The sequence below is a fragment of the Pleuronectes platessa genome, chromosome 23 (genome assembly GCF_947347685.1).
Source record: "Pleuronectes platessa chromosome 23, fPlePla1.1, whole genome shotgun sequence".
Taxonomy (NCBI): domain Eukaryota; kingdom Metazoa; phylum Chordata; class Actinopteri; order Pleuronectiformes; family Pleuronectidae; genus Pleuronectes; species Pleuronectes platessa.
Window position 1 is genome coordinate 8,905,875 of NC_070648.1, and position 20,430 is coordinate 8,926,304.

Sequence of the window (20,430 nt, forward strand, 5' to 3'; positions counted from 1 at the left end):
TCTTTTAAACTGACTACGTTATATCCCTTAAATAGGGCGCTGATTGAGGACAAGAGGCACATAGAGCTGTGGGTATGAGGCCTCAGGGACGCTGGGTGAGATGGAAGCAAGCCACAGATCGGAAGATATAACATGTGCCTGATTCAGGGAGCGTACACGCGATGAGCTGCTCAGTCCCTCAAACCTTTCCACCTGGACCAGAGTGGAAAACACTGGAGCACATCCTAGGCCCGGGCACAAAGCCTCTGTGGCAGGACACAGCCAGGCGCCGCAGCCCCCTGCAGAAGCCATCAGCATCACAACGAGCACACGCCTCCACAGAGAGAAACACAGGTGAGCAGCAGGACCTCGAATACCATCAGGAGTTCTAGTGACTGCGCGCGAATGGCACACTGTCACAACCTAAAGCAAAACATCCTCTTGGTCTCTGAGGCCTAGAACATCATCCTATAGTGGAAGTGACAGTGCCATGGAGGGGCGACATGGAGGAAGAGGGACAAATATGCCACGAGCAGGACCGGAAGGAGAGCTGCATGTCCATCGCGGCTGGATGCAGAGGATCTGTGGAGCAGTCACTGTAAGAAGCCCTGAGACGACTCTGTATCACTGGAGTGGCAAAGAGCAGAGGCATGAGCGTCACCAAGGCAACGCAGAGAGCCTGGAGATGGCTGTGGATTAGGACGGGAGATCCATGGCTACCTGAACAGATACTGGGACCTGGTCACAACTGGTCACGTGGAATGTGATGGAGACAGAAGGTGTCCTTCCCACAGACAGGCTCAGGGTGCCTGTGTAAATTCTGCTAACCCCAGCGTGCTATTATCTGTATGATAAGGAAAGAACTGCGACACACATAATTTCTATGCGTGGTGCCAAAACATTTCTCAAAAAAAGAAGGGTTAACTGGAGGTTAACATAATTAAAACCACTCTAAACATATTCAGGACCTTTTGCTAGTATTTCAACATATTTAAGACTTTAGGAGCGAAATGTCAGAGGATTGAATTGACTCTATGACCCTGAAGAAACCAGATGTGAAACTATTCTCAAACTGCTCATCGAGTTCAATGAATCAAATCCAGTCCCCTCCAGTTATGGATCACAGCGCAGAGTGCCAGCACCATTACCTTTAACCTAATCTGCACGAGGTTAACTTTTTTATTTTTAGATTTTACACTCCTCGCTGCAGCAACAACACTTAACAAGCATCTGTAAGACCACTGCCATCGGGATCAGAGTCTTACAACATCGGGCCTCATCTCCTGGTTTGACTGCGTCACCCTCACATAAACATTAGTGGCTGCCTTTAGAGGACGCTCCCACAGAAACATGACACAAGGTCGGTACTGGGCTGCAGTCAAAGTGGTCATAGACCAGTCCCACCTCCTGTCTGAATGCTGCACACTGTCACCATCTGCTCACAGGTACTGAGTCCTACTGAGGAAATGAATTAAGAAAGATCAGCGTCACCACAAACAACTCACTAGACTTGTGATCACTGCATGTTAATGTGCCTGGGTTCACTCGCTCAAGTGCGAATGGTTTTCTATGTTTTTTTACTACTCCAGGATAAATAAAAGTGCAGTCTAATGATGAAGTGTGATTTTCTTTTCTACACAGTTTAGTATTAAGTGGCCACTTGATTGTTGAAGGCTGTATGTTTGCATCTTAAAATCCAGGATACATTTGCGAGAGCCTCTAAAAAAACAACTCAGTTTTGATTGAGGCACAAAACTATTTATTTGTGACAGACTCTTTCAACAACTCCTTCAGCAGCAAAGCACATTTCTTTTTGATCTGACGTGTGTTGCAAAGGTTAGCCTCAGTAGTTTCAATAATCTCTTTGGTATTCACTAATCAATCTGGACCTGAACATTTACTCAGGCTTGAGTTTTGCTCATCAGTGGTTCCTCCTCAAATCATCCCTTTTACGCATCTTTTCTGCAGCTGTCTCCTGCGCCGACACAAACTCTCAATCAGCACAGCGGGCGTGAAATATTCCTCCCGACTCTATAAGCACGTCTGCATGTATATCTGCAGCCTGACGATCCAGCTTATGGAACAGTTTGGAGTCGACGGGTTTCCTGTTTCGACCGATTTTGTGGCTTTGCTGTGACAGTAACGGCCAATTATCACATCGTCTCTCGCCCTCCTGCGCCACACTAATTAGTTTGCAAGCAAAGCAAATTCAGCTCATTTGTTTCTGTCCTTCATTGGAATGATTGGTCACAGGCCTCCATGTTGGAGAGTAAACACACACTACAGTCTTTCGAAATCCATAAACGTTAGATTTGGTCGGAGGGGCCGGCCTCAGGTGCTTCTCCTGCTCTCGTACATCACATGACAAAATTAAGCGGGTATCTCTGTGCAGGAAGACCAGTCTGATTGCCGAAGGCATCAGAAATGCTGTTTGTTGTTCTCTTGATAAAGTGTTAATACACCCCCCCCACTGTATTATCAGCACCTCACTGTGCCTCTGCACCAAACTGCATCAAACCTCCACCATCTGCAGTGATGGAAAAACGTCCTGCTGATCCGCTCCTTGCTCCGTGCTACTGCTGATTCATCTGAACATATTAATGGGCTGAATTGATTTTTAAATGAGTGACTAATACAATTAAATGTGTTATCACAGCATAAGTGAGAAAAACAATAATTTCAGTTCTGGATTAATGTAACAGAACAAGTGAAAAAAGTTCATTAATCAATAGATTCATCTCAAACTGAGAGAAGCTTTGTTTGAACTGTAGCTTATCCTCACTAGCTTCATTTCCATTTGTAGACCCCTGCCCCGGCCCAGGTGCAGGGAAACAATACAACTACAACAACCTGCCAACTCACAGTTTATAGGGCATTCAAGTACTGGCTCAACTTTTAAATTTTATCCCTAAAAATCGGTGTTGACATCAGTCCCACTGATGCAGCATGGATTGTGCTCAAATTCTTAGTTTGCATGGATACAAATGTTCCATGGTTGCACATAGATTCTGAGATGTCAGAAATTGGGTTGAGTACTCACCTCAAACTCCTCTGCAATCTTGGGTCCATCCAGGAACAGTCTGGTGCTGAGACAATCCACTGGGCCAAAGTTAGCTGGGAAGGAAACAGACGTGGCCTTATCAAAATAATAGTTTAGTTTTTGGTGATTTCAATCCTTCTAATTCCAGAAATATGTCTGTATGTGGAATGCACATCTCTAGAAGGGCTCATCTGGTCAGCTTCACACTAGGCATGTGTATTGTTAAGGGGCCTAATGACGTTCATGTTTGAATTTGGTGCCATTGAGACACACGATACGCTCAATATGAATAAACTTTGAATATAAAGGTGACCAGGGCTCTGTGGCAGCAGCAGGCAGCTTCGTGACAACAACAAACAGGTGAACAGCAGCATGGTGCAGCTGCAGGGTTCTGTGGACTGAGTCACCTTGACAGTTTATCAGAGAACCATGTTGTGTCCCCTACATGTCTGCCTGTGTCACTGACTGCATCAGAAGTGGAAATAAAACCTGCCGTAGGAAGATCAGGCTCAGGGCCGTGTTCACTGCTAAGATAGAGTAGAAAATGTAAAATCCAAAGGAAGTGTACTCCAATTAAAACTCGCTGCTCGAAGCAACAAGGAAGTTTGCATGAATCTGTCGGTAACAACTCTCAGTCATGTTTAGCTCATTGAGCCGGCGTCCTATTAATAACACTTCCTGACTCCTGTACATGCTGCTGCTGGCTGAGTGCACTTCAAACTCACACCTGCTTAAAAATGCAGTTTGTGGTTATGCTGATTTCTCCCTGTAGCTCCACTCCTCGCTGCTCTGGTGTCTCATTTGTGCGTTATGTAAATCCACCATGTGAATGACAGGTGATGTGTGGTTTCCCTCTTTTGGGGCCCAACAACCTTTCCCTGAATCCGAGGAACGGGATTTGTAAGAAGTAGCACTTACAACAATTCAAAACCTCTCTATCAACTGCTGGAACTTTCTAATGAGTGTCTCTCACTGGAGGTTGTGCTCATTTGAAGCCCCAGTAAAAACAAATGAGTGTGTGCATGTTAGACACCAATCAAACCAGATCCCGGAGAATTAATGAATATAACAGATCATATTTGATGCAAACTTTCAATTAGAACAATCACTTGATGTCTTTTATGAATGATTCTGACAGCTCAAATATCAAGTCTGCCCACTCACAAGTGAAGTCCTTGAACTCCTGGAACACCTTCGGGTACATGGCTGCTGACATCACATCCTCGGGGGTGATCTCTTCTCCGTGGGCGGCTCGCAGCCCCTCCTCCAGGGCCTTGAAGTCCAGAGGTGGCAGCGAGGCACCGGGACGACCCTCGATCCGGGGGAGACTCTTCAGCACCTGGGACGGGAGGCAAACAACAAATGGATGTTAAAAAACGATGGAAGGAGAGGGAAAAGAGAGGGGACACTAAAAAGGAATGAGAGTGCACGACAGAAGAAAGAAAGAGGAAACAAATAGACTGCTAAAACTTTTTATGGACAGTCATATTTCGGAGTGTTCCCCCACTGGCAGCAGCCCCACGGGGCACTGGAGCAGGTGGGATGTGCAAAGTTCTGCCTCAAGAATATACATCTGGATGACAGCTGCAAACTGTCACATCATTTAATGACAGAGAGACTTCAGGTGGGAGGAGGAGGACAACAGAGATGCATGGGGAGCTGTTTTGAGGGATGGAGAAAGAGGAGAGAAACACTCGAATCGGGGCGAACACAAAACTTATTAATGCAAGGCTTTTTTTGGCATTTGCATAAAAGTGGCACCACTGCTGTGTCAAGATCTGCAGCGATTTCCACTTTGCTTCTCTCCATCTCTCCCACTCTAACTCATCTTTCTCTCTCCAGTACAGTATCATCAGGTCTTTGACTGACTGCAGCGGGGTCGCACACACTTCATCCGACGTCCTTTCTTGGAAATAGTGGAGGAGAGAAAACGACAAGGAGGCCGACTGAAAGGATAATTCACAGGCTGCTATAAGACTAATGATACAACATTTTATCGGCCCACACAGTTGTTGGTATCTGACACAACTTGTAGAGACGATCCATCTGAGGCCAGGGGGAGAATAATATGTTGGGACACGGGCTTCTCACCTGAAGGCATCAGTTAGTGATGACAGAGAATCTATAGAAGCTCAGAGGAACACAGAGGGAACGATGCAGGAATCTCTACGATTAGTCCAGTTAGTTTAACTTTGCATATGAAATGTGGCATGAAGTGATAGAAAGTTATTAACAGTATGTTTTCATTGTTGTGTAGTCGACTGTTACCTGGAAATATTTAGTTTACAAGGTCCAAAGTGTGGGATTTAATCTATTGGGCGAAATGGAATATAATATTGTGTAATAGAGCTACAAGATACGGCCAAAAATGAAGATAGTTATTTATTTTAAGTTTAAAGACTGATTCTTCTCCTGAGTGACACTGATGAGCAGAGAGTGACTTCAAAACATTTGACAAGTCTGAGGTCAATCATGACTTCCAGGAGAAATTCACTATTTTCTCTCTGAACCAATCAAATGGTTAAAGACTCAGACGAGCACGATTCTTTTTGGTAGACAACAAACACTCTACTACTATTAATTAGATTAATGAATAGTAATTCATCTTATAAATGTGTTTCAGTCATTTGACTGTGTGAACTCTACACATACATATATTCATGGTGTCTCTGAAGGTTTGCTCTCTGTTGCATTGTAGTCATCTCACATCTTGTGTGTCTGTGGAACATGGCGGCCCACGAGGGAGAGAGAGTGTGTGCCCTGCAGACGTCTCCAGACAAAAGGAGGCAGTGCGATTAGTCACAGAGATAACAGTTCAAAGATGGCTGACTCATCGGAGTCCGTGCTCATTAGCATTGTGTCCTTAAAGGATTTCTCAACTTCTGGATTGTGTGAGACACAGAGCGATAGTGGCTCTGTGTGTGTGTGTGCATGTGTCTGTGTGTCTACATTAACAAATTAAAGAAAGGGTTAACTCTTCAAGGTTATTTGCTTGTTCTCATTTTCCATCACATTTTTACAGTCGCACATTTTTCCCCTCTACCTTTCTTGTTGAGATTGTGCGTTTTTTTTTTAATTCTTGAATTCACTCTCTTTCTGATGGCCTCGTTATTCTCTCTCTCCTGCACTCATCCTCCCACAGCCTCTGTGTTTCTCTCCTTTGGCCTCTTGTCTGTTGTTCACCTCTCCCTTGTCCACCCCCCCTGCGACTGAACCGAGCGTGACGGAACAGAGACGAGGAAACGCCTCAATTACAACTTTGTGCCTTGAAAACTTCCCCCTGTGTGAAGTGTGTGTGTGTGTGTGTGTGTGAGAGAACACGTGATGTTATCAGCACTAATTAATGCCAGCAAAGCTCCATTAAAGGAACAATTATAAGTCCCTGCTTCTAGCAAGAAGATGAACTGCTGCTAATACACTGATCAAATCAGGACTTCCAAATGGAGCCAAATTCAAATGTATTAAAGCAACACTTATTGAGTAACAGCGCCCCCTGCAGCCACATGGTGATTCATTCTGTTGGGCTCCATTCCCGACTGTATTAAAAAAATAACAGTCGGGCTCTGACTTTGTCCCACTCACTGAACTGAAACCCAACTGAGTGGTGGATATTACCAATGATCACCGGCTGCCTGAGCCAAAAGAGCAGCGGCTGTAACAAATACACCAGATAAACGTGTTATTTAAGGACTTCTGAGGCTTTTTAACTGATCAACAGTTGAACACTTCTCACAGGAGCTCGTACCCGCTCAACTAACAGAGAACAGACGTTATGGGTGAGAAGTGGGAATGAAGGCTGCAGCGTTCCCACCTAAACACAATCAGGGAGCCATCAAACTAACTTTGAAGCTTCTATTTTAAGGTAGAACAAATGCACAGTGTTGCTTTAAGATGATCAGATTCAGTAAAGTAGCCGTCATGCCTCCAATCAGCTGTTTCAGGATGTAATATCATAAACTAAATTACTTTTTAATTGCTCTTCTAAATTAATCAACATCTCTAACGGAGATTTGATGGTGATTCCTTCGATTTAGACCCTGAAAGTTCAGTGTCAGTAACATCAGGTTTAAACCTGCAGCCTGGATGTAAACACACTACTTGAGCTTTTGTTGCACATTGTTTTATTTGTGTGTCTCTGAATTGAACTGAATCAGTGGGAAGGGGAGTTGGTTTTTAAGCTGTTTGTGCATTCAGCACAGAGGCTGCATTGTCATTGTTGCCCGGGTGTGAATATCTAGAGGGGAGTTGTAGAGGGACGCTCTGACGTGATAAGAAACTTATACACGTGTGCTGAGGATTTGCTTTGAACACTATAATGCGAGCTGCGGCTTTGACAAAATTCCTAATGAATGGTGCAAGCTGCCTGAGCCTCATGGAAAATGCATTGTGCAAAACCAAAGAAGCTGAAATGCAAATATTTCCCTCCACAATACACAGGAGGTGGCAGGAGAAGAAGTTCAATGGGCAAAAAAACTTTTGCATTCATGTGTGCTGAAGATAGTTCAGCCTCAGTCAGCACAAAGTATACCAGCGCTGACTGGAAATAAAAAATACAACTGGAACTTTGGAATTTGACTGAACACAGATGATGTGCACATTTTTTTAAATGGGAATGACTCCCTCACCACGTGTTTGTAGAAACATGAGACGGGTTGAGAGACGCTAAGAGACAGGTACTGAAGAATCCCTGGGGCTGTTGCGGGTGTAACTGCTAAACATACTGATCGTATAATCAGTGTATAAAGTACAGCGGGGCACAGAGACAGAGGGAGGAAGGACAACATGAGGATGAAGGTGACAGAAGAAACAGCATGTTCACAAAGTTATGACGAAGCAAGGAATTTCACAAACAATACAAAAAATATAAAACTTTCTAGATTTGATACCGTTAATCAAAAAAGGTCAGTGAACAGGAAAGGTTTACAGATGTTCTGCAGCAGCTCTCAGCCACAGCGCTGCTATGATGAGTCTGCTGTCAGAGGGGGGGGGGGGTCGGTCAGGAAGCAGCCGGCTCCCTGAAATCGCCTCATGGAAATCTTCTGCAGACGTTAGTGGTGAAAACATCACAAACACAGTCTGACTCTTTTGGGGCTGTGGGGGAAATATCAAGTATGCCAATATGTCAGAAGGTTTTTTGGGAGTGTGTAGTAAATTTGCTTTTCTTTGTACAACTCTCCCAAGGAGACTTCACGCTGTTGCTCCCTGATGCGCATGAGAGCGTCTCCCCGCTGTGTGCAAGCGTGGAGAGCCGAGACAGGAGAGGGAGACAGACGTGGAAACGAGCGGACGGAGCAATATCATGGTTTTCTTCACCGTTTTCTCCGGCGTGGTCACGGGGAAGCGCAGCTGTCAGATGTAACCGAGCATGTGACAGAATTTCTGCACTTGAACGTACACGTGTCATTAAATCCTGCCTGTGTTTGTGCTGTGTGTTGGTTCTATTGGAGGAAGCGGTGTCAGGGGAAAAGATTTTAAGTCTTGTGTAGTCGGGTTGTTGTGATCAAAACTGGTGTGTGTTTACCTACATAAGACTCTCAGGCTTTCCTATCAATTCTCATCTTAGCTGAACAACACTCAGCCCCTGTCCAGACATGGTGATAATCCGTCCTGAGGCACGAGATCACCAGAGGACAGCCCTCGGCAGTTCAGACCTCTTAATAACATGTGTCCTGAATGCATCTCCTGTGACCAGATCTCATTTTTCCGCTCTACGTGCAAACAATCACGTACGTCATTCGTGTTTGTGAAGAACAAATCAGGTGGTTTTTATCCAGTCGGTGTTTAGAGATGTGTCCAATGAGCAAGTGAGGGAGAGAGAGAGAAAGCGGGCGGAGTCAGGAGGGGCTGAAAGAATGAAGCTATGAAGAAAGATTTGACCAATTTAAGAAAACAATCAATAATGATCTGGTGATTAGTATTTATGTTGTGGTGGAGGCGACACTCCCATCAACATGTGGTCCCTGATAAGAGTAAAAATACATGTTTATCTTATCAGATGAGTCCTCCATGTGTGTGTTCACACAGCAAAAACAATGAGGCCACAGACGTGAAGGGGTCCAAGTGATCAGATCTCAGGACAGAAGTCAAAACCGGGTCTGAACCGGGTCCTAAACCATCTTACCTACATAGTCTCTGCTCCCAGTGGAGTCTGTGCAGCTTCTGCCACCAGACTCCTGCTTCTGTCTGATGCTCTCAGGGGATCACAGATTAGTTGCTATTCACTGAGCCAATCCCTCTGCAGCTCTTTAATCAATAGGGTCGATGTTAAAGTCTTTGTTCAATTAAGTTTCTGCCTTCATGTTAATTTGTGTCTTCCCTGATTGAAGCAGATATAGGGCTTCCTTTAAAAATGTTAAATGAATGTTCATGACAGTCTTCATTGGAAATGAATCCGAGGTCCATGAAATTAAAAACTCAAGACAAACAAGCGTACCTTAGATCTGAAGGGCTCGGGGAATCCGCCGTGTGGTATCCCGACGTGTCCCTGCAGGAACTCCACCACAGAGAGGGGGAAGGACAGCTCGTCTGCTCTCTCCTCCACCTCCGCCCGCGTCAGGTTGTTCTGCACCATGAACTGAGCCAGGTCGCCCACGATCTTTGAGGACGGAGTCACCTGAGAGAGGAGAGGAAATAACTGTGAGCACCTCCACTGGTTAAATTGAATCCTTTTATAGTTTAAGACAAGTTAGAGGAGAACAGAGAGAAGAGATAATATTAGTCTTTTTATCTCTCTGTAGGATATTTCAGTTTCATCCCAGATTTAACACCAGATATTAGTTAGGCTCCTGCTCACAGATGATATCTCTGTTTGCTCCGGACCAAGAGGTGTTTTCTTTTTCTCTGGTGTGTGTCCACTGCTCCTTTAATCTGACAAACTCACACAGGATAACATTACAGTTGTAATCTTGTTTTAGTCTCATCCCCCAACAGTAGAAATAGTTTCATTTGTCTGTCGGGCTTTTTCTCTGTAACACGCCGCTTTGTAGATTTTGCAGGTAGACGTGCCCATCCACAATCATTTGACCAAAAACAGCAAAGTGTCCACTGTGTCTTTGTGGGAATGAAGATGCTGCCTATGAAGATTAAGTGCTGAGTGACCCAGAGAGAAGAGAGCACCAGGCGAGCGGAATGAGAAATGAAAAGTTGTTTACATCCACACAGTCTCTTTAATCATTTGATTTAGCAGCGGCAAACAAAACCACACAGGATGCATCTGTGAGAAGTGAATAAACCTGAAAGAGGGAAGAAGAAGAAAGAGAGAAGAAAACATTCATTAAAAAGTACATGGATTCATTCTTTCATTATTGATAATGGCATATTATTATGCTAATAGCGATCTCTATTAGCATTATGGTGATAAGTGGAGTCTTTTTTGACTGCGAACAGGACATGGATGTCAATAGTGTGCATTACTCTACTGTTATGTATGGGGAACAGATTTAAAGCTTCCTGTTCATTCCATTTAGCACTTGAACCATTAGAGAGAGAGAGAGAGAGAGAGCGAGCGAGGTCAATTAATGTGACTCACCAGCAATATAAAATAAATCTAAAAACCAGCTTTCACTTGTTCTACTCGCGTTCCATTCAGTGAAAAGCAGGAGGGAGGTGAGCACTTTGTCTCTGTGTGCTCGAGACCCAACCGCTTTCAAATCTAAAGCTGCTCTCACATTCCGGGCCCTCCAGCAGAGGGCCAGGGTCCTGTGTGTGACCCCCACACATATCTGAGGAGCTCTAAACTGAACCGCTGACATCTTAATGATTACAGAGAACAATGAGGTGGGGGGGGGGGCACACTCTGCAAAATTACAGCGTTTGTGCTGATAAAAAGAAAAGAGAGAGAGCGAGAACAGGTGAACAAATAAAGCCCAAATTGACATTCCCCACTGAATTCCCAAAAAAAGAACTTGACACCTATTTCCATGATGTGGTGCCAAATTATCCCGAGTGAGACATGAAACACACAGATGGGCTCATACATAAATGCTGCTCTGGGATTAACCACAACCCTCCTGGGGCTTGGTAACGTGTGTGTGTTTGCAGATGTGCTTTTGGTCTCATGGGATGACAGGACTTCTAAACACCGTATTAAAACCTGTTGGAGAAAGCAAATACCACCAGTGCAACCACACTGGTATTCATCAGAGAATTCTACCATTTAAAATCCACTGCAGGCTAAGTGTGTATTGTTTTTGGACATAAAAGTCGCCAGTTTACATGCTGAACCTATTTTTAGATGCAATTGACCTAACCTATAAATTAAATTCAATGTAGTTTTAAGGTACGGTTAAGGTTAATATAAGGGTTCGATCTTGGCAAGTAATGCTAAGGTTAGAGTAAGTCCAGGAAATCAATGTAAGTCAATGTAATGTCCTCTGCAGTCATGGAGACACGACTGTGTGTGTGTAAAACCCATTTATCTCAATTTAAATAAGGATGCTTTAAATTTACTTTAGTTGAAGCCAAAATGAACATAATATAAAATATAATATTTTTATAAACTCTTTCAGTAGCTACTGACGTTTGCAGATTCAACAGGGCTATGGAGGAAACGAGGGGGTGTGAGATGTGTAATTTGGTGGAGTTTAAATTCCGTCCTGTTTTCTTTTGAACTGTACTATGAAGATTTAAGCATTTAAATCTCCAAAGAAATGGATCAAACAGACCCCGGAATATTCTAATGAAATTTAAATGGTTGCTTACTTTGGATGGTTTACATTTCCTGGTTCGACAGAGTGTTTAGTTTGTACTTTCCCCAGCGTTATAAAATAGTAATGTCTTGTCAGTAATTGTAAAAGCTGCTCGAGTTGACTTTCCTTCATTTCTGGGCAACATGGAGTGGAAATGGGTCTAAATACCAGTATACCACTGAGCCCGGCCGCCGTTGCTATGGAGAAGAAGCCCGTCAGAGCAGCAAATCAAACACCGGTGTGGTTACTGCATCCATCCAAAATGAAAGTGACTCCATTTAACGTTCCCATGTTCTGAAAACTAAAATCTTCAGCTTCCAGCCGCAGTATCGGAGATTACAGACTCAATGATGGGATGTTAATCATCTTTTACAGAGATGTAACAGGGAGACTTTCACAACCATGCAGGCCGTGGACATTCTCCAATTGAGACTCACATAAAAAGCGTCTTTAGAGAAAACGCAGGGGACTTTATTTGTGGAAGCAGAGGCACCAGAAATAGTGCTCCCACTGTGGCCTTACATTCTTACAGCATTAGTTATTTGAAAACTGTGTCACTGCAATAAATCTCCCAGTGACAAACTACACCTCTAAAAAAAAACTGTACACGATGCTTTTCAGAGTCCAGAACCACTTTGGCGAATTTCAAAAATTGGAAGTCGCCACTTTCGCTTTCGTCTAACCCGCTGATCGTGACAAGTGTGCGCTTCCTGTTCACGCTTCCTCGCTGCGACACCTACCGCTCGGCCTGATTGGCTCGTGAATAGTGGGGATAATGATACATTTCTTCAACAGAATGACTGTTTACAGAGAAGCTTAAGAGATTTGAATGGGCTGCTGAAATCCCCAGAGAGGCCATTAACTTGGTGTTGCTGTGGAACAAAAGCTCACCGCCGAGTTCTGAAATCAATCTAAAACCCAAGAAAGCAGCGGGACTGTGTGTTCCTCATCTCCCTTCACCCACAATCCCCCGTTCTCCATTGTTTCCACCGTCTTTCTGTCTCCAGGGTCCAGTTTTTCCTCATCACTTTCACTGGGAAGTTTTTTAATAACGTCTTACTCCATCCATCCCCCTCCAACTACCATCGTCTGTCTTCACAGTAAAAACCCAAGGTGTTGAGGTTTGACCCTTTCCTTGTGAATCCCCTTCACCCTGTCCGCTCTTCTCCTACCCCACAGTATCATGAGAGGGGGGGGGGGGGGGGGGTCTTACACTCTCATTAACAATCTCCGTTGATGAATCACTCTCCTCCGACTCGCTCCGGGTGCCTCACACACACACTCACACACAGACACACAGGAGACAGAAACCTGACTTCCAACTGTGTGTGAGATGCATGGCACGTGTGAGGTTTTCTATATTTTTAGGCAAATCACATTCCGGCTACGCAGTGTTAGAAAAATCGGATTTCGTCTGTTCCTGTGTGAAGCTGAAATCCATCTCTCAACTCTTCACCGCAAAGTTCTTTGCCTTTAGCAAAATGTATCAGAGTAAAATCATATAGTCGCTTTAAAAATGTGGGAATGGGGTTTATTTTTTTCAATAGAAAGATTATATATATATATTTTATCATGATGTGCAAGATGAGGGGTGTGAAACTACGTTTTTTATTGAGCAATTAGAAATAGAACTTTCTTGAAAATGTGTCAGTGGCTGTCATTTCTGTACAATTTAAACATCAGTGTTTTGGGCCATTACAGAGCAGATTTTGAGAATGTCAGAGATGCTATTAGTTGTACTAGTATTTGGTCAGGAGCATTAGAAACATTAAATGAAGGCTTTTGGGGAATAGTCAGAGTTTGCACCAGTTTTACTAGCTTAATGTGAGCTACAAATGTGACCCCACTGGTGGTGCATTAGGAAAAGTCAGGGGATCACAACAGTGATTAGGATTCATCCTCCGGAGACCATGAATGTCTGAATCACAGGCCGGATATAAAGATGGTTGACATGACAGTGAAACCAAAGCATCTCCATCACCACCTGGTGGATAGCTGCATATGTCATAAACCCCTCCTCCTCCATGTTGGTAGATGGGACATGCACCAAAATAAAAAGTCAAACTACACGTCAAATATATTTTTCTTAAAGATGGATTCTATTAATTTAGGTAGTTGTTATCAAATTGATGTTGGTCCAAGTATTCCGTGTTAATTAGGTATTCAATGCTATAAAAATAGGGTTAAACTGAGACTGAAGTACAATTGGTCGAGGGCATGAATCAGCTGGACCTCACTGGCTCCTGCTACTGGGCAGATCTCATTGGCTCAAGATGGCAGCGTTTGTATCTGGGATACTCCTCAGACTTGCTGGATAGATTGAGGAAGTCGAGATGTGTTGTCCATCTTTATACACAGTCTTTGGTCTGTACTAAACTTCACAGCAAGGTCTAATCCCCGTCTGTTCTCTGTGATGCTGCTCCACCTGAAAGCAGCATTCAGCTCTCTGACCTTTCCATGCACCTCTCACTATATCTTAAACTAATCTGTAAACTTATGTAGTTCTTCATAGAGACTCGTTATCACACTTGACCTCTCTGTTCTATCAGTGCTCCCTCTCTCTCATGCAGCTCTTCTTCCACCTCATGTCCGTCCTCTCTCTTTTACTTATGTGCAGCTCTGAGTGCTCCTGCAAGACTCCAAACTTTTGAAAATGACAGTTGTACGTGTGCTTGTATGCTTGTGTGTGTCATGTGTTTGTGTACTTTGCTCAATTTGTTATGAAATGCAACTCTATCCAAACCTGAACTCCCCTGATGGGCAAAGGATTTTATCATCCAGAAAAGTGCTTGTGTGCATCTGTGTGTGTTATGGAGAGAAGACAACTACACAAACACACACTCACACAACCTAACGCTGGCCAGCCAACCCAGGAGCAGAGTGAAGAATGGGTCCTGTCAGGAGAAGAGGAGACAGGAGAGTGGAGCGATAACAACAGACTCGGAGAGGGAGAGGAGGTGAAGAGAAACGATAGAAAGATTAGGGATACATGAAGGAAGTCTAATCGAAACGAGGGAAGGTGGAAGGGGGGGCGACGGAGGGGGAGATGAGACGCGATGAAAGTGGAGGGAGAGCAGGGAGAGGCCGGCAGACAGGATGATGAACAGAGTGAGAGAGGGGGAGAGAGGAGGGGATAGACAGATGAACCGAGGGGAGAAGAGTGAGAGGCAAACAGACATGAGCAATAGACATCTGCAGCCCCACAGGCAATAGAGGGAGATGCTCCACCTTGAATTAAGAAAGACTGAGAGGGTGTGTGTGTGTGTGTGTGTGTGTGTGTGTGTGTGTGTGTGAACAGGGTGGAGGTGAGTGAATACGTGCCTGCAATTGCAAATTGGGAAGTGGCAGGGTAAGAGAGGAAGACAGTCCATATCCAAATACATAAACAACTTGTCCTTATATTGACAAGCTTGTGTTGTGACAGATGAAGCTGAGAGAGGAAGACGAGGGGAGGAAAACAGGAGAGTGAACGTATGACAGAAGCCAAGGAAAAGCACTGGAGAGACAGAAAACTGTGGCTGTGGCTGAATGCAAGTCAGTGACAGTTAAAAGACAACACATAACTAGACATTAGACTGATATAAAATAGAGCTGAGATCAATGATGGATTTACTAGTGTCTGGTTTTCTTAGGGTCTATGAAGGTAGAATTATTATTATTATTATGCTAGAATCTTTTACTGTTGGCCAAAACGCAGACTTTTAAATGAAGAGTGCCACGTCCTGGGAAACATGGTAAATAATTCTCTTTTAAAGAGTTAGATGAGCAGATTAATTCTTCACGTCTGTCCAGCATGGTTCAAATTAAAGTCTCCAGTAATTAACACGATGCTGAGTCGATTTCTGTGGGAGCCATTAATGTTTGGCCGCGCCGCCCTCCAATTTAACCTTTAGTCGCCTCAAACTTTTCCTGACCACCGCTGTATCTCTATTTATCATGTGTAGGCCACTCAGACACAGACAGACAGACAGTCGCCTGCTTGCTCTTCATGGGTGTAAGACAGAAAAGTGACAAACACTTCCACACGTATGTAACACAGTTGTAAAAATCCTCCTAAACTCACACAAAAATTATGAATCTTTTGTATTTAATCTGTATAACCAAAGTGGAAAAAATACAAGTTGAGGTTTTCAGGAGACTACGAGGGAGCAACGTTTACTTTCTGGAGCCTTTAGGGAAGCGAAATAAACAGTGAGTCAATAAACCTGGATTGGCTTTGTACTTGTGTCCATTTCATGACGCCTTATAGAATTAACAATTGATCAGATATGAAGACAACACAGATAATGCAGCACGTTAAATGAACTTCTATTGTTTATCAGAAATGTCTTTTCCTCCTGCTAAACTGAGGTTTACAGCGATACATTATTAAACAGTGCCTGTAGGGTCTCTTCATCCTTTCCTGTTGCTAAAGCAAATATGCCTTCCAGCACAAACAATAAATTAAGTAGTTATCATTGTTACTTTCTGACAATAGGTCCGTCAGCTTTGACGTCACACTATTCAATGGGTGTAACAACACTGTGGGCTGTGCAAGGGCAGCGCTACGTGACCGGGAGGATGATGAGGAAGGAAAAGTGTCTGGCAGGTGTGAATCAGCAGAGTTGGCTCATAATACATGACGACGCTCTGCAGAGCATTTGTGTGAATGGGGAGAAAACATATCCTGTTGCTGTGTGTCTCTGTCCAGCAGCTCCCCACTGTATCAACTGTTGTTTTCTTTAAATGTTCAAGGTTCTTTCAACAAAAAGACATTCGCTTTCTTTTTTTCTCTCCTCTCAGTTTATTTATCCCTCCACTCATCCATTTTGACGAGAGATCGATGGGAAAGAATAAGACTAACAATGCAATAGAATATGTTGTATCAAGTTTAACACTACTCTTCAGTCCAAAAGGTCCAGAGATCTTTGTTCATCCTTCTGTGGCTAAGATTTCTTGCGAATTATTTGGACAAATTCTCCACAGCTACTGCAAATTACATGCAAACAGCAAAGGTGTTGATCTGACCTCAAACTCTCTCAACAGACTCATCAATCAGTATTGATGCTCAGGGAATCTCAAGATATTTTACCAGTCTTCATTTTACAGAGCAGTTATCCTGTTTAATTGTAAATCAAGTCTATGGATTTAGGCAGATTGAGAGTTTGCACTGGGGGCTCGGCTGCACATCTGGAATAAATGTTCAGCTTTAAGACAGTGGAGGCCCCGCCGAATGAAAAGAGAAACGAGAATGAAAAAGCTTGGTAATGTGAACAATCACTTCAATGCAAATTGCTTTTATGCAAATGCTCTGAAGATTAAATGGTCCAATATAATAAGAGTTATTTGTCTTTTTCTGTGGTGAGGAGGAGCAGGATACTTGCCAAAAACAGTGCAATAAATAGGTCTAATTTATTATGCATCTGGTGTAAAGTTAAGTCGTCTAACAAGCTCAATCCTTCACCTGCAGAGTGTCAAAGACCTGACCATGCAGAGCTGAGGGTGTGTGTGTGTCGTAGATCATGATAAAGGCCTGTACCTTGGTGCTCTCCTTCCTATCCTGACCAACACACTCCTCCTCCTTTATTGACAAACCAACGGTGTGAGAGACGCAGTCATTGTCAAGCTAACAGGATACAACAGAGAGCATAGCAGGAACCTTAGACACATTAAGCCAACATTGGCTTGTGCAGTGAAGCCTACTGAGTCTTAATTGAATTGATAGAGAGCATGGGGAGAGGGTAGGGGAGGTCGGGGGAGAGGAATTGATGAAGAAAACAGAGTGGAGTAAAGAAAATTAGGGAGGGGGAGGGGGGGCAAGAAGGAAAATCCAGAGAGAGACAGAAAGAGATAAAATATGAGAAAGAGAGATAGGAGGAGCTGGTAGAGTAATGGAGAATCCAGGGGAGCCTGTCTACAATGAGAGAGAAAGAGAGAGAGATATCAGAAAGAGAGCAGGTTAATAAATATGTAAAGCAGCAACGGAGTAGGAGAGGAAAGGTGAAAAAAAGAGTGTGAGGGAACAGCTGGATAAAGAAAGAGAATGCAAACGAGAGAACAGAATAATTACTGCGTGAGGGTGAACATGATGAAAGAGGAATTAATCCATTACTAAGCTGCGATGGTAAATAATGAAGGGAGAGAAACAAAAGAATTAATAAAAGATCAGGAAAGCTAAAAAAAAAAAGCAGGCAAGAGGTGAATATACGCCGAGAACGGAAATGTTGATTGGAGAATTGGAAATAGACCTCCTTCTTCATGGCTACAATTAACGTGCCCTTCGGAAAAGAATCAACACCAAACGAGTTCACTGCAGCTCGACCCACATTCACACGAGGCAGACGATACAAATAACACAAGGCAGTGTTGCCGGGGAATGAAGCTGTCCTGCTGAGATACAAGTTCAGGTAAAACTACCTGGTTTGTTGGCGGGGGAAAGAAAATGGGCCAACGCAGAAAACTGGATATTGTTTGCCGGGGTGAAATTGTCTTGTTAAGGGAATGACAAAACCCACTTTCTCGTACACTGAGAGAAGGCCGCGGAAGGTCAAATTGACTGCGAGACTGACAGTGAATCCAGACAGCACAGAACTCTGGATGTTCCAAACCTAATCAAGGATAGTTTGGTTCAGTCATGCAAGAAAGGGGGGGGGGACTGGCCGGGCAGACGTAAGCCGTGCGAGCGGTGCCAATGTAGAACTACCCAGATTCCTGCCAACGTTACGCTTATTATTCCTGCAGATCGTTTTTTGGCAAATTGTCTCGGACGTAACATATAATGAAAATGAAAGTGAAGCATCGTTGCAGTTTCATTTGCTTGACTTTAATTGTCCCACGCTTGTTTCAATCTGTTCCGTTGGCTTTGTATAAGGGGCGTTTCAGCAGGGAAGGCAAAGCAGAGAATTGCCCGGGTCCTGAGCTGAGAGGGGGGGAAACAGCTAAAACAATTTTGTGAGAACCGTTTTAAATTCAATGATCGGCTAAGTAAAGGAGACTGCAACTGACACTCTGGTCGTAAAACCCCCGAAACAAAACCCCATGCCACAAACTTTCTACCGATAGTTTCTACATCTGAGAGGTTTCAGCTTCTCCCACAGAATTAGTTCTATCTTGGTAAATAATGATAAAAGCCTCTATTTATATACTTCCTTTAGACTTGAACACCGCTCAAAGTGATTCACTGGGTTTGGTTGAACATCAGAACATCTAAATGTGTGTGTATGATATGACTAGGAGTGTGATGGGGGTTTGAACTTAAACTTATCTACTTTAATAATAGTGTGTATGCACAGCATGCACCTAGTTTATCATTTTGATGATAGGAATGATGTGATTTTGTGTGATGAGCTTGGGAGGGGTCAGTTCGGTTGCCTTTTGCCAGGGGCCCCCAAAGACCCTTGAAACGCTAGGTCTCATTGCACCACGTCATTACCTTCTAAATAAATGTGCTTCTATTAAATCAAAGCGCTTTAATGAATTTTCATCAGTAGAATCAGGATTTATCTGGCATCAATCTGTGTTGATTTGTCCCATTTGTACTTACAGTCGGTGGTGCTGGTAGCACAGCGACACTCAAGATAAAGAAACAGGCCTCAGTGATGTGTGATCATGTCTTACCTTGATGAGGTCCCCCAGTAGTTTGTTGGCTTCAGTGTAGGCCTTCTTCACCTCCTTGAATTTATTCCCCAGTCCCATACTATGAGCCTGCAACACAGCACAGAGAAACAAGTTGCAGTGTGGATGAGCCTGTTTACGAAGCCCTGTTTAAGGAAAGAGTCACGGCATTCTGGGTAATTTGTTGTTGATTCCGTGATTTAAAGCTATAATTTGTGCAGCTCCGATATTGACGGTGAAGATGATCATGTGGCAAACCCTGATGGACGAGTATGACATCCACTGAAAACGGTTATTTGCTTCATGCTGCACTTCAGATCAGTCACTATCAAACAGTGTGTGATTGTTTCCTCAGGAGATAATAAAAAAAGTTGGAAAAGCAGCATTTATTGACAAACACTCCTTTTACAAAGCTGTCAATGACAGTAAAACAAATACACTATCACTTTATAGATGTATTTAGTTGGATCCCTTAACTGTGGATATAAATGTAATCCTGTGTAAACATCCTCAGATGCTCCATCCACCTCCACTCCTCCATCATAATTTGGTAAAACTGGAGCGAGGAGCTTCGTGAAATGCATTTTAATTCTTACTCATCTTCAAAATCAATCAGTGACAAGGACTCGGTGGGAAACGCTCTCTGTACCTGGAAGTGAAGGTTGGTGTACTGTCCTCCGGGGATCTCGTTCTCGTAGACGTCAGCGTTTCCTGACTTCATGGTGGCGGTGCAGTCAAACGGAGCATACAGGCCTCTGGCCACTTCCCAGTACTCACTGTAGTCATACACCTTCTCCAGAGCGATGCCTGCGTCAGAGCAGAGCACCATCACATCAGATCCATTTTCACAATCCACCTTCATTTGAATGAGAACCCGTTATTTGAAACTAAGTATTCTATTCACCTCATGGGGGGGTACTGCACATGGGGCGTTTGTTAATTAAGTGAACGTTTAATTAAGGGGCCTCATTATTGAGTTGTGTGCAGTGTGGTGTATTGACCAAGACAAATGTGTGTGTTTAACATTGACTGATTGCTAATTTGAATTCAAAGCTGAAATGTGTAACTTCTACCCACTAATTCCACTAACAGACATATACGCAGCCCAGATACTGATCGCCATCATGGCAA

The 20,430-nt window shown here is 43.6% G+C and overlaps 1 protein-coding gene across 1 annotated transcript in view; it reads right to left on the reverse strand.

Moving 5' to 3' along the window:
* Positions 1-20,430, reverse strand: part of pcxb (pyruvate carboxylase b) — a 268,140-nt gene that overhangs the window by 16,883 nt on the left and 230,827 nt on the right. The window contains exons 20-24 of the mRNA XM_053416586.1: positions 19,949-20,106; positions 19,303-19,389; positions 9,453-9,632; positions 4,184-4,358; positions 3,020-3,093 (exon numbers count right to left, since the gene is read on the reverse strand). Of these exons, the coding sequence (XP_053272561.1) occupies positions 3,020-3,093; positions 4,184-4,358; positions 9,453-9,632; positions 19,303-19,389; positions 19,949-20,106 (674 nt within the window). The remainder of the gene's footprint in view (positions 1-3,019; positions 3,094-4,183; positions 4,359-9,452; positions 9,633-19,302; positions 19,390-19,948; positions 20,107-20,430) is intronic.